Source organism: Hyperolius riggenbachi, chromosome 9 (genome assembly GCF_040937935.1).
Source record: "Hyperolius riggenbachi isolate aHypRig1 chromosome 9, aHypRig1.pri, whole genome shotgun sequence".
In the NCBI taxonomy this organism is placed as follows: Eukaryota; Metazoa; Chordata; class Amphibia; order Anura; family Hyperoliidae; genus Hyperolius; species Hyperolius riggenbachi.
The window spans coordinates 24,241,460-24,257,038 of NC_090654.1; the positions used below are offsets into that span (position 1 = coordinate 24,241,460).

The 15,579-nt window shown below is 43.4% G+C and overlaps 1 protein-coding gene across 1 annotated transcript in view; it reads left to right on the forward strand.

The window, feature by feature from the left end:
* The window catches only part of LOC137532039 (Fc receptor-like protein 5), a 136,767-nt gene that overhangs the window by 41,840 nt on the left and 79,348 nt on the right, over positions 1-15,579 (forward strand). The window contains exon 4 of the mRNA XM_068252140.1: positions 10,199-10,450. Coding sequence (XP_068108241.1) covers positions 10,199-10,450 — 252 coding nt within the window. The remainder of the gene's footprint in view (positions 1-10,198; positions 10,451-15,579) is intronic.

Genomic DNA, 15,579 nt, shown 5'->3' on the forward strand with positions numbered 1-15,579 from the left:
AGAAGATGAAGAAGAAGAAGATGAAGAAGATGAAGAAGATGAAGAAGAAGAAAAAGAAGATGAAGAAGAAGATGAAGAAGAAGAAGATGAAGAAGATGAAGAAGATGAAGAAGAAGATGAAGAAGAAGATGATGATGAAGAAGATGAAGAAGAAGAAGATGAAGAAGAAGAAGAAGACAATATAGAAGAAGAAGAAGAAGATATAGAAGAAGAAGATATAGAAGAAGAAGATATAGAAGAAGAAGAAGAAGATATAGAAGATAAAAAAAGAAGAAGAAGAAGAAGAAGAAGTATATACAGTACTGAACAAAATTCTGGACACAACTTCTCTTTCCACCGTTTTTTTTTTAAAGGAACATCCCCACATAATCACTTGCTGTTGTTACTTGGAAAAAAAGATGTTTCTTGCATCATTCACCCTCAAAACAAGTGTTGGAAGCTATTTAAGGCCAATTCGAATAGTCAGCTCGAATAATGAGCTCGAATACCGACTCGAATAGTGAGCTCGAAGTCCGAGGTCGAATCGAATAGTAAAAAATATTCGACTCGAATATTCGACTGAATTCGAATAATTTACTATTCGAATTCGACCAAACTCGAATAATAAAAAGGGGTATCCGAGCATCACTATTTAGATGGTCTGTTTGTATTAAGGCATCTTAATGACGTATTTATGCTTGAAAAAAATATCTGTTTTCCCTTTTGATGTTGCATGTATATAAGCTGTCTGTACCACCAGCTTGCAAACTAACAGGATGTAAACCTGACGAAGGCTGCAAGGCCGAAAGCTTGTTTATTCTTATTCATTTGTAGTTAGCCAATAAATGGTATTATCCTGATTTAAAACTTCTTGCTTTTGCTGATGGCTAACACGGTACAATACCCTACTGTTTTATATACCAGTCACTGCATACCCTTTCACTGCAACTGTGTGACTGCACATTGCTATACCATACCAGCAGTCACTGCATACCTTTTCACTGCACCTGTGTGACTGCACATTGTTATACCATACCAGCAGTCGCTGCATACCTTTTCACTGCACCTGTGTGACTGCACATTGTTATACCAGCAGTCACTGCATATCTTTCACTGCATCTGTGTGACTGCACATTGTATTATACCAGCAGTGAGTGTATACCTTTCACTGCACCTGTGTGACTGCACATTGTTTATGTCCCTGCTATAGACAGACTGCTGAACTAAGTCAAAGAATTGTGCTGTTCGCACTGCTTGCCATTACGCTTTCTGCAGCATTTTATAAGTGGACTGGAACTGTCGCTTTCAACGAACACAATCTTTGCTCTATCAGCTGCACCTCTTTGCGATGTATAGCTAGGATAGGAGGAGTGAGTGAGCTGACTGGACATGTGTGAATGGATTACTGGCCGGCCAGATATGTACCTTAATATATATATACTACAATGGCTTCTATTATCTAATAGGGTATGATGGACATTTGATTACCTACTGTTGCACAAATGGGGATTAACTTGCAAAATAACTGATTTATTTTTAAATGAATGGTTATGATATTGATCTGTTCTTAGCACCTCGTAGTCTTGTTTTTTATGTTTGTTTTTTTGTAGAGTTCTCCTTGTATAATTGCCTGATGAAGCGGGATGCTTGGCCCGTGAAACGCGTTGCAGCATTTTTTGGAGAATTGTTATGAATTAAAATGTTTTGGCCTTAAATGGCTCATACAGTTTGGTCATTTACATACCTGAAGGAGGTGAATCCACCCATTTCCTTCCTTTTAGACGGTTTTTAATATATTTTACCCTACTTTGGTGCCTCTGTTACTTCTTTCTTGCAGATATGTACCTTAATCAGGCTCTGCAATTTGTTCCCTGTTTTTAAATTCACTTCACTTTTATCACGATTTTTCATTAATACATTTTGATATTAGCTTATCTATACACATTACATAGCTCCCAACTGTCCTGTTCCTCTGTCCCTCTTTCCTCCTCATTTGTCCCTCTTTCAGGATTTTGTCCCTCTTTCTATATAAATATATATATTTCTATACTAAAAATGTGTTTGCTTGACTCTAAACTTTATTCCCATCCTTTAAATTGATATATTACTAATTTTAAAATGTTACTATGAAGGAAAATTAACCAGTATAGTGTGTGGTTTGAATTATAAAACAACATATTTTTCTTATGAAATTTTTATGGTATGCGTGACTAGAGGCGTGGTGGGGACGTGACCAGGGGTGTGGCAGGGGCATGGCTTAAGTGTCCCTTTTTCTCATCTCAAAAAGTTGGGAGGTATGACATTATACCGTGCTATTTGTATTGTTAAAAGTTCTAAGAACTGGTTGTGAATGGAACTGCAGGATATGCATATTTTTGATTAATTGGTGAGAAGAGTGATCATATCGTACACTGCTGCCCACCCATTGACCTGCAGACAATTGAATCACACAGTATCCATCGATCTGTTTCCTGTGTATCTTTACTTAAATGGGGTTTCTGCCAACCACTAGAAGTCTAACTGTTCCATCCTCGAAATTCCCCTATTCTACAGGCTGCCACTGTCCCCTCTGTAAGTGTGAACTATGCAAGTGCAGAGCGCTCTGGCCTTGGGGGCGCAATCACAAGAGGCGTGCAGCACGCAGGCGCAGAAGTCCAAAACCCAGCCGCAGATTGTGATCTTATGGAGGGAATAGCAGCAGCCTGGAGAATAGGAGAACTTTGGTGCTGAAATGGTTAGACTTCTAGGGGCTGGAAGACGCCTCAGGCAAGTAAAGATGCACTCATTTATTTCAACTGGTGTGGTGTGTCCTTTAAGTTTACTCCTAGGTGATATTTTTTACAACTTATCAATAAAATGCCTTTTAAGACACCAGCAAAAAATAATATACTTTTTGATAGTACTTTTTTTTAACCTACTTTTTGTAACTTTTCCAATTGTAGAGTGATTTTCAATTCACCTATTCTCCTAAGTTTACTCCTAGGAGATACTTTTTTTATCTTCTGTTCAAGATACCTTTTTAGCACCCTTAAAATTAAAAACGTACCATATATCAGGGATGGTCATAGTCAGCCAACTTCGCTACGCTGGAACTACGTGTAGTTTTACGCAATTACGCTTCGCCAAACTATGGCTTAGAAATCAAATTTTCACTTCGTATGCATTTAGTAGACTGCGCGTTAAAATACGTAATTACGTGTAGTGCGAAGCGTAGTGTATGCAGATGCTTATGCCTGTATGCAGAAAATTTTACGCATTAATTCCTCCTTGAAATGCTCATAGTGGGAACTCTTCTATTCGTACATTCCCCTTTCCAATGCGTAAATTTGTAAGCATACAATCGGACGCGGAAAATTAGACACGAGAAATGCATTTGTAGTTCACTACGCAATACACATGTTATCTACGCATAGTGGGCGTAAGCTACGTGTAGCGGTACTTCGCTTCATGTAAATTCGTAAGCGTAGTTTTGAAACTGCACCTACGAACTACGATGCGTAAATGCGAACTACGATGCGTAAATTCGCACTGGCATAGTTTCTGCTCATCCCTGCCATAAATCAGGTGAAAAAGTATTATTATTCTGAGTATTTTTTTCCTTGTTGGTGGCTGTAAAGGCATTTTATTGACATAGCATGAAAATATCAATTAGGAGAAAACTCGGGAGAAAAAGTGAATTGCATGTAGGCCCCGGGCCTATATGCAATTAACTTTTTCTCCTGAGTTTTCTCCTAGGTGATAATTTTTAAACTTGTCAATAAAATGCCTTTTAACCATTTTAGCCGGGGGACTTAGATCAATGAATGGGAACTACTGTATGTTCCTATTCATTGATCAACGGGCTAATGGGGGGGGGGTTGTCAGAGGCGTAGCTAGGGTTTTCAGCGCCCGGGGACAAAGACTATTAATGCGCCCCCTAAGGTGAAGGGTCGTGACCAAATGTGGGCGTGGTTATGGGTGCTCCACATTTGGTCACGCCCCTTCAAATGTACATGGAGGTTAGCAGGCTCACGCTCACCCACCCTCCCTCAGTATGTACCTTCCAGCATGTTCCAAGACAAATTCAGCAATCATGAGCCCCCCCCATCAAGACAAATTCCGCAATCATGAGTAAACATGAGGCCCCCAACATGACCAACTCAGCAATCATGAGGCCCCCAACAAGACAAATTTAGCAATCCTGAGGCCCCCAACAAGACAAATTCAGCAATCATGAGGCCCCTAACAAGACAAATTCAGCAATCATGAGGCCCCTAACAAGACAAATTCAGCGATCTTGAGGCCCCCAACAAATCATGAGGCCCCCAACAAGACAAATTCAGTAACCATGAGGCCCCCAACAAGACAAATTCAGCAGTCATGAGGCACATAAATAGACAGCATTTCACATAAATAGGCAGAATGCCCCCTTAATATGGTAGACACCTCTCACCTGGCAGCAGTTCCCCAAAATACACTCAATCTGACAGCAGTGCTTCCCCAAAAATAGGTAGCCCCAGGTCTATAGGTGTCCCCAGAATAGGTGGCCAGCAGTATAGATGTCCCCAGAACAGGTAGCCAGGGGTAGAGATGTCCACAGAACAGGTAGCCAGGGGTATATGTGCCCAGTATATGTAGGCAGGGGTATGTGTCCCCGGTATATGTAGCCAGAGGTATATGTGCCCAGTATATGTAGCCAGGGGTATATATGCCCAGTATATGTAGCCAGGGGTATATATGCCCAGTATATGTAGCCAGGGGTATATATGCCCAGTATATGTAGCCAGGGGTATATGTACCCAGTATATGTAGTTAGGGGTATATGTGCCCAGTATATGTAGGCAGGGGTATATGTGCCCAGAGTAGGTAGCCAGGGGTATATGCCCAGTATATGTAGGCAGGGGTATATGTGCCCAGAGTAGGTAGCCAGGGGTATGTGCCCAGAGTAGGTAGCCAGGGGAATATGTGCCCAGAGTAGGTAGCCAGGGGTATATGTGCCCAGAGTAGGTAGCCAGGGGTATATGCCCAGTATATGTAGGCAGGGGTATATGTGCCCTGAGTAGGTAGCCAGGGGTATATGTGCCCAGAGTAGGTAGCCAGGGGTATATGCCCAGTATATGTAGGCAGGGGTATATGTGCCAAGAGTAGGTAGCCAGGGGTATATGTGCCCAGAGTAGGTTGCCAGGGGTATATGTGCCCAGAGTAGGTAGCCAGGGGTATATGTGCCCAGAGTAGGTAGCCAGGGGTATATGCCCAGTATATGTAGGCAGGGGTATATGTGCCCAGAGTAGGTAGCCAGGGGTATATGTGCCCAGAGTAGGTAGCCAGGGGTATATATGCCCAGAGTAGGTAGCCAGGGGTATATGTGCCCAGAGTAGGTAGCCAGGGGTATATGTGCCCAGAGTAGGTAGCCAGGGGTATATGTGCCCAGAGTAGGTAGCCAGGGGTATATGTGCCCAGAGTAGGTAGCCAGGGGTATATGTGCCCAGAGTAGGTAGCCAGGGGTATATGTGCCCAGAGTAGGTAGCCAGGGGTATATGTGCCCAGAGTAGGTAGCCAGGGGTATATGTGCCCAGAGTAGGTAGCCAGGGGTATATGTGCCCAGAGTAGGTAGCCAGGGGTATATGTGCCCAGAGTAGGTAGCCAGGGGTATATGTGCCCAGAGTAGGTAGCCAGGGGTATATATGCCCAGAGTAGGTAGCCAGGGGTATATATGCCCAGAGTAGGTAGCCAGGGGTATATGTGCCCAGAGTAGGTAGCCAGGGGTATATGTGCCCAGAGTAGGTAGCCAGGGGTATATATGCCCAGAGTAGGTAGCCAGGGGTATATATGCCCAGAGTAGGTAGCCAGGGGTATATGTGCCCAGAGTAGGTAGCCAGGGGTATATATGCCCAGAGTAGGTAGCCAGGGGTATATATGCCCAGAGTAGGTAGCCAGGGGTATATGTGCCCAGAGTAGGTAGCCAGGGGTATATGTGCCCAGAGTAGGTAGCCAGGGGTATATATGCCCAGAGTAGGTAGCCAGGGGTATATATGCCCAGAGTAGGTAGCCAGGGGTATATGTGCCAAGAGTAGGTAGCCAGGGGTATATGTGCCCAGAGTAGGTAGCCAGGGGTATATGTGCCCAGAGTAGGTAGCCAGGGGTATATGTGCCCAGAGTAGGTAGCCAGGGGTATATGTGCCCAGAGTAGGTAGCCAGGGGTATATATGCCCAGAGTAGGTAGCCAGGGGTATATATGCCCAGAGCAGTAGCCAGGGGTATATGTGCCCAGAGTAGGTAGCCAGGGGTATATGTGCCCAGAGTAGGTAGCCAGGGGTATATGTGCCCAGAGTAGGTAGCCAGGGGTATATGTGCCCAGAGTAGGTAGCCAGGGGTATATGTGCCCAGAGTAGGTAGCCAGGGATACATGTCCAGTATATGTAGGCAGGGGTATATGTGCCCATAGTAGGTAGCCAGGTCAGGTGTCCCCCTCCCCAGCAGGAGGGGAGCAGCGCAGAGAAGAGCTGCTCTCCCTTCCTCGCTGTCCCCTCCAATGTCCGGGTGGCTGGCAGCGGCGGGCGGAACTTACCTCCGTCTCGTCGCAGCGCCGGATGGATCTGCCACTACTCTGGTCTGGTCCAGACCAGAGTAGCGGCTGCGCACCCGAACTTCCGCCCGGCGCTGGAGCGAGACGGAGGTGAGTTCCGCCCGCCGCTGCCAGCCAAGAGCCACCCGGACATTGGAGGGGACAGCGAGGGAGGGAGAGAGCACCTAAGGTGAGGGAAGGAGGGGGGAGATGGCCCCCCTTCCCCACCGTCCGCACAGCTCTCCCTCTTCTCTGCGCTGCTCCCCTCACCCGCCAAAAAAATAAAAAAAATAAAAAAAAACCCCGCAGCTCAGCCAGGCAGAGGGCGCCCTTGGGGACCAGGCGCCCCGGGGCACTTGTCCTACCCCGACCCCCCCTAGCTCCGCGCCTGGGGGTTGTAGCGTGGGAGCGCACAGTAGTGTGCAGCAGCAAAGCAGCAGCCTTTTCCAAAAGACTGCTGCTGCGCACTACTGTGCGCTCCCACGCTACCCCCCGTTAGCCCGGAGATCAATGAACAGGAACATACATGTGAGAAAACGCAGAAAAGCCGCCGCGTGCGCTCAGAGCAAGGCGGCTGATTCCGCATCCAATGCGGCGGTTTGCACGCGTAGGCCTACATCTGCCAGTATGGCTGAACGCGGAGAAACCGCCGCATGCCTTGATAGCGGTGCGGCGGGCTCCGCGTCCAGCGCAGCGGGTGGTACGCAAGACATGTCTGGTGTGGCTGGGACTGATAGTCCACACAGGTTCAGAAAGACAAGAGGCAGAACCTTTATGACAACCAGAAGGGAGTCAGCTGACCAAGCCGGTCAGCTGACGATTGTCCAGTTCCCATTGGTCCAGCACTTAGGGGAGGCGCTGGTGAGCGCTGGGCTATATATACTGGGTGCTGGTCATTCACTGGTTGTCTGCCGTTGCGATCACTACGTGGAAGCACTCAGACCTTATTGTCAGAATCTGTGTTATCATTCTGTTATATTTCAGACTAGTTCCAGGGTGTTGATGATCAAGGACCTCACACCCAAGATTAGGAATCTGTGTTATCATTCTGTTATACTTCAGACTAGTTCCAGGGTGTTGATGATCAAGGACCTCACACCCAAGATTAGGAATCTGTGTTATCATTCCGTTATACTCCAGACTAGTTCCAGGGTGTTGATGATCACGGAGCTCACACCCAAGACTAGGCATTGTTTATTATCTGTTATGACTTTCTGCTTTCCTGACCACTCTTCTGTTCACTGACTTGGTACTTCGCTATATCTGATACTCTGTTGCCAAACCCTGCTTGCTTTAGGATTACCAAATCAGCCTCCTGTCTTTGTACTTTGTATGTCAGTGTGTTGCCGACCTGGCTTGTCCGACCTTGAGAGCTATCTCCCCAGTTAAGAGATAGTTCACAGATCAGTCAGTGACATCCTTCTATTGGTGTCACTCTCGCTCTGGTCCTTCCCTCTCCCAGTCTGACTCCTCCCTGCGGGAGAGTCTCAGGCTGCTGAAAGGTACTTACTCTAGCAGTGTTCCTTACTGCCTTGTACCTGTCCTCCTGGTATTGTTCTCAAAGTATTACTGTTGCACCAAACACTCATATCTCTCAGGTGTCCAGAGGTTAGTAATATATCTGATTATCGGTGATACTGCAGATCATCAATAATCAGGTATATATCTGTATTTTTGGTGATACTGCAGATCACCAATAATCGGATCCTCTCTGTGTTACACCGATCGTTACAATACAGTATTTTCCATTCATTGATCTAAGTCCCCGGTAGAAAAACGGATAGCTTCTTATCAGAAGCCGTGGTCCTCCAAAAAAAAAAAAAAAAAATCACGTCCTCTTTCTACTTCCTTATACTAGTGCTCGGTTACAGGATGGAAAAACAAAAAAAATCACTGTAGCCATCTTGTGAACAAATAGTAAAACTACATGCACATACATTTTTCTCACCAAAAAAAAACACAATAAATTACATGTAAAAATAACTGTTTACCTCCCACACCCAAAAAATACAAAAATAGCATTTTTAACTAAATAAACAAAAAAAAAACAAAAACAAAAAAACCGAACAAACCCCCCCCCCATAAATACTGTAGTTACCTAATGGTCTGAACTTTTTTAATATGCATGTCAAGAAGGTATATAACTAATATTTTTTTAAATTATAAGCTTGTAAATAGTGATGGATGCAAAACTGAAAAAAATGCACCTTTATTTCCAAATAAAATATTGGCGCCATACATGTGATAGGGACATAATTTAAATGGTGTAATAACCGGGACAAATGGGCAAATAAAGTGTGTGTGTTTTAATTATGGCAGCATGTATTATTATAAAGCTATATTGGCCGAAAACTGAGAAATAATGAATTTTTTTCAATTTTTTTCTTAAAATTCCTGTTAAAATGCATTTAGAAAAAAACAATTCTTAGCAAAATGTACCACCCAAAGAAAGCCTAATTGGTGATGGAAAAAACAAGATATATATCAATTCATTGTGATAATTAGTGATAAAGTTATTGGTTAATGAATGGGAGGTGAAAATTGCTCGGATGCATAAGGTGAAATATACCCGCGGGCTGAAATGGATAAACCATCAACAAGCAAGGAAATACTCAAAATTATTTTAATAGTACTAGTTCACCTACTTTTTGGTACGTTTTCAAATGCAAAATGATGGGAAGTTCTTTTACATTAAAGAGAAAAAAAAATCTCTTAGGAGAAAGCTCAAGAGATTGCATATGGGCCCTTGGGTTTTTTTGTTTATTCCTTTCCAGTTCCTGGAGTTCTTTTTACTGGACACAACCATTATTAGACATTAGATTTGATAAAAACACTGAATATAATAAAAATAAGATCAGGCAACCAGTAGAAAAATAATAATGATAGATGTGCAAAGAGCTGTGGATGTTTCCTAGGGTTGAACTAGAATTAACTAGTCTTGCATACCTAAACTAAATGGAAACCATAATGTATAAAATTCCAAAATTCCACAATCCACACTCCACACTCAGGCCCAGTGCACACCAAAACCGCTAGCAGATCCGCAATACGCTAGCGGTTTTGGGAGCTGATTTCAGAGCGATTCTAGGTATGTTTAGAGAGGTTTTCTAAACATACCTAGCGGTTTTGCGTGCGTTTTTGTGTAGCAGATTACACATATTGTTACAGTAAAAGCTGTTACAGAACAGCAACTGTAACAAAAATGCCTGGCAAACCGCTCTGAACTAGCGTTTTTCAGAGCGGTTTGCGGTTTTCCTATACTTTACATTGAGGACGAAACGCTTCCGAAAACCGCAAACGCGCAGCAGGAGGCGCGTTTGCGGCTTGGCAAAAAACGCAAACCGCCGGTGTGCACCATCCCATTGCAATACATTAGACAAGCGTTTTTAGAGGCGGATGCGGCCGGCGGATCGCTCCAAAAACCGCTCGGTGTGCACTGGGCCTATGTGTGGAGTGTGGATTGTGGAATTTTGGAATTTTATACATTATATTTTAATAAAATTTATTGTATAGAATACAGAATTAGCGCGAGTTGTGATTACATTATATTTTGTGGTATTACATTGAGACAGGGTTGAAGGTATCTCTCTGCAAACACGCAGCTTGTGTAAGGTTACTTACCAGCGCCATATAAAAATTGTATGTCTATTAAATGGAAACCATGTTGTCTTGCAGGAGATGCAGGTAAGCCATGGATCAGCTTCGTACCGGATTGCAGAAAAATGTTCTACAATGAGACGCTGACTATAGGATGTCTCGGAGGAAAAGGAAACCAAACATATACCTGGTACAGGAACAATGCTAAGATGAACGTAACGGAACAGAACTTCACTGTGGCCTCCATTCAGCTGCACGAACGAGCTAACTATCAATGCCAAATTGGCAACAATGACAGAAGTGATCAGTTCCGGCAGCACGTAATCACCGGTGAGTTAAAGCAAAATGTTGAGATTAATAAGTGAAACATTTAGATAATGGCCTCGAAAGAGGGAAGCCTTTGGATCCTAAAGAGGGATACCCCATCCCTCTACTTCCTTCCTTTGCAGGGCTAAGACCCGCCCGCATTGTGCAGGTGCAGATGCCATGTGCCTGTGCAGTAGCATGGAGCCTCTGCTTGGTTTACCAACAAAATCTAAGCCTGTTCTTCTCCAAGCTAGTGCGCAGACACGGGGATCTCAGCGCGGGGATGGTAGTGATGGGCACAATTTTCACAATTTTCACATACTCATAATTTTGCATCATAATTCGCAATGACGCTGCAAAATTGTAATGTGAAATTTGGGGAAAAATCTTTAACGCGATCCTCCAGACTAAAAATCTACTCAGCAGCACTGAAAAGGCTTGGTTTTTCTCTAACAGTTTCACAGCATCAGAACTTTTTTCTTATCCACGCCTCGTTTTTAGCTGCACAGAAGCTAAGCTCCGCCCCATCAAAGAAATCTGCCCGGGCATTTTTCCCCTGATGCTGTGCAAAGCATGGTGGGATTTCTGATGTTGTTGCTGTTGTTGCTTAGCAACTGGGAGGGGTGATCAGGGCACAGGACAGTTGGAACTGTGTCTCATGCTCCCTGACTGTCACCTCCTTTCAACCAAAAAGATGGTTGCCTGCCCTCATGAAATGACAAACATTTGCCTGTTCTTTTAAAACAGGGTGGGTAAGAGATTATATTATCCATCTATTTTAATTAACATAACTAATGTAACTTAATGACAGTATGTTTGTTCAGGCTGAAGGTCCCCTTTAACCAATTTCGGACCGACGCAGTTTAAATGTACGTCGGGCGGGTGACGCTGCAGTTCTGACCGGACGTAAACTCTACGTCCCATTCACCGTGCGTCCCCGCCCGTTCCCGCAGCTCTCGTCGCTTTCTACCCGCTGCAATGTGCTGCCCTGCCGCCTCTATGACGGCAAAGCACTGTGAGCCAGGCAGGAGCAGTTTTCATTGGCTCAAGGCTCTGTCATTACTGTAAGCCAATCCCATTGGCTTACATTGAGTGACAGGGTCAGGAGCCAATGAAAGCGGTGCACAGCGGGCTGCGGCGGGGACAGAGCGGCGTGAGCAGCGGGAGTGACGGATTATTGCGGAGATTCGTTGGAATGCGGCGTTTTAGCGTACCAGCAACCTCTGGTCCTTCAGGGGGCAGAGGCTGCTTGTACCGAAGTGGTTAAGTAATTTCGTTTTGTAAACCGTAATTTCACAATTTTGTGTAATTTTCATGTAATTTGGTGCCAACTTCAGCGATTAATATCAAAGCCACCATACATGCCATTGTCGCCAAAATGGCAATGTATATTAAGGAGAAGAGCTTGTAGTTTCTGAGAAAATGGAGTTTAAAAATGCAAAGGAAAAACATTTTTTAAAAATGACGATTTATTTAAAAAACATTTTTTTCTTAGCATTTTTAAAATCAATTTTCTCAAAAACTACAAATTCTTTTTTAAATTTTTTTTTGTTACTTGTTCCCACTCTTCTTAACATACTCAGTGATTTTGATTGCTGTAGTATGTGTGGGGGTTTTGCTATTAACTGCTAAAGTCGGATCAAAATTATGTAAAAAATTATGCAAAATTACGAATGGATTACACGAAAACAATTGAATGTCCAGATCGTAATCCCGATCATCACTACAGAATGGTGAGGAGAAGAAAGACTAGTCAGGGGTGTCCTCTCTCCCCATTGCTGTTCGCCCTTGCGTTAGAGCCTTTGGCGGTGGCGATTAGACGACATCCCAATATCTATGGATATGGTATTGATAATATCAAGCTTTCTTTGTATGCTGACGATGCTTTCCTATTCCTGACTCGACAATTAACCTCTTTACCTAATCTTTTCCAATTATTAGAGACTTTTGCAAATTTTTCGGGGCTTAAAGTTAATTCGTCCAAATCCACAGCCCTCCCGATCAATCTATATCCACATACGATTAGATGGTTAGATTCTACTTACAGTTTTAAATGGAGTCACACTAAATTTAAATATTTGGGAATCTTTCTTACACCTTGCTTTGGGGACCTATATGGAGCCAATTTTTTACATACAACTATTCAAATTACGCAACTTTTGAAGATTTGGTCTACATATAAGGTGTCATGGCTGGGCAGAAATGTTGCTTGTAAGATGATTATCCTTCCCAAATTATTATATCTGTTTCGTATGCTTCCTATAACTATAACCAAAAAATCCATATCCATTATCCAATCACAAATCAATAAATTTATTTGGGACGGTAAGCCAGCTAGAGTCCGGGCACAGATTCTTTATAGATCCCCCTTGCAAGGAGGAATTGGCTTGCCGAGCCTATGGCATTATTACCTAGCCTCCAAACTTAGTCAAATGTTAGATTGGAACATAGATTCAAAGCCTCCGGCATGGTATCAGCTGGAATCTACCTCAGTTTTTCCTTTCCACCTCAATTCACTAGCCACGATAGTTTCCAAGAAGGATTTGACAGTCCTTGCTGGCAGGAATAGGATTGTATCGTCATTGGCCAAACTTTGGATTTCTATAGCTTCCACATATAAACTTATGACTTTTCCCTCCTCCAAGATCTCTATCTTCGGTAATCCTCGGTTTGTTCCTGCTTTTAGGAACCCGCAGGTTTTCTCCTGGTGGAGGGATAAAGATCTCCACACAGCAAATAGGTTTTGGATAAGTGATGTTCCGATTACTTTTAACATGCTCAGATTTAGTAGAGACGCCCCTATGGAAGAAGCTTATCGATTCTGCCAAATTAAACACTACTTCTCTTCAATCTTTTCCTCATCTCCAGTATATGACCCTACTATGTTTGAATCATTATTTTTTGGTTTTTCTCGTAGAAAAGGGTTAATTTCAATACTTTACACTCTACTGCTAGGACGTGATCATGATGATAAAATGTCATATATGGGAGCTTGGGAGCGGGATTTAGGTATCCAATATGATCGCACTGATTGGTCTTCTGTCTGGACTGCTGTCTCTGGGGTGATCAAATCAAACATGGTAAAAGACACAGCTTACAAGATCTTGTTTCGTTGGTATTATACACCGTCTAAATTACATAAAATCTATCCTTCGGTCCCATCGACCTGTTTTCGGGCCTGTGGTATGGAAGGCACATTGTTGCATGTTTTTTGGGATTGCCCCGTTGCACAGCAGTTCTGGGACGCATGGAAATCTATGACTAAGGAGGTGTTTGGTTTTCCGATGTCCTTAACCGCTCCTCAGGCCCTATTGTATACACAGAATGATGATGTCCCAGGTAAATTTAGGCCATTATATAGATACATGTTATTGGCTGCTCAATGGTCCATTGCTTATAAATGGAAATCCACTGACCTTGATTTAGCATTGGTTACCCAACGTCTAGACCTTATGATGTTGATGGATCGAGTGTATTATCATAGTACTGAGAACATGACCAAATTTGATCTTATTTGGGAACTTTGGAGGGCTCATAGACATCTTTAGTCGCCCCTGGACATGTGCGTATACTGCATTTAACTAGTTATACAGGTATATTATACCTCAGGACTCCTGTTTCTAGAAGATGTATACAGTGGATATAGTGTTAAGCTGAGGTTTTTGTTCTGTTCCTTTTCTATGTACGGTGCTGGAGAGCAATTTAGGTGTGCTTGGAGATCTTCAAGAAGGACCGATCCCTGGGATCTCAGCTGGAGGTACCCTGTGCCCCATTTCCCAGGTTGAATGGTCCATTCCTACGGGCCAAGCTCCCCGGCCGCATCTTTATTCTTTCCTTTTGTGTTTGTTTTCTTTCTTTCTTTTTTTTATTTTTAGTTTATGTTAATTAGACCCTGTATGCAAATCACTTGTATATTTGATGTGCTATTTGACTGGCATCGGATGTTGTTATAATTGATAATCTGTTCAATAAAGCCTTTAATATGAAAAAAAAAAAAGAAAGACTAGTCAGGTCGCTTCAGTGCCTGCTCAGCACCTGATTTGGACGCCGCCATAGTACGTAATGTTAATTATGACTATAGCGATGCCGAGAAATGTCTTTTAACCACTTCAGGACCACAGGCTTACTCCCCCCCTAGTGACCAGGCTATTTTTTACAATTTAATGCTCTGCAGCTTTAAATGCTCGCTGCAGAGCCATACTACTTAGCACACAGGTGACCAACCCCTTTTTCTGCCCACCAACAGAGCTTTCTGTTGGTGAGCTCTGATCGCAGGTGACATGTTTGTTTATTTTTTTATGAATTTATTTGTTTGGTGTTTTTTTGAATAAATATTACTATTTTTTGTTTTATTTTCCCCCTCCCCCCCTCAACCAATCACGGCGATCCTATCTCATAGGCATCAGCCTATGAGAGGGGATCGCGATCGGAGCCTCGGGTGACACGGCTGTCTCCAGTACAGTGCTGCAGTAGACCGCAGCGCTGTACAATGTAAATAGATGGTGGTTTTGCCATCTAGAAGTCTGCTAGCGGCGAACGCCGCTGGTAGACTGATGACGGAGAGGAGCTCCGTCACTCAAGTGGGGATGTGGGCGCATCGGCCTGCGTGATCCCCTGCAAAACCCCGCCCCAGGACTTGACGCCTTTTAGCGTTATGCGGTCCTGGAGCTGGCACCTTCCTGATGCCGATCAGCCTTAGGCGGTCGAGAAGGGGTTAAATCGCTGTACCTTGGTTGCTGGCAATAGCCGGACCCTGAATTACAGGACCAAAAGGACAAATTAGGTAATTGGTAGGTAAATAAGAGGAATAAGAGGTAAGTACCCAAATTGGGGATTTGTTTCCCTTCAGGGTCCCTGTAAACTATTCAGAAAAACAACAGTTTTTGAAAAAAAAGTATTGCAAAATACAACTGAAATGATCCTAAAATGTAACTTTAAGCATTTTTCTTTTAAAATTATTTTTGAAAGCCCTAGTTAATGTGAGTTTGTGGAATATGTAATGACTTGCATGGTAGAAAGTCTGCATTGATCATTTTTATATTACTAGGCTTGCTGACTTTGTAAAATGGATTTCCTGTGTGGATGTCACATGCAGCTTGGATAGGCAGAAATTTCCAAAGACTTTTCTCTCATACAGTATATGTATGCAGCTT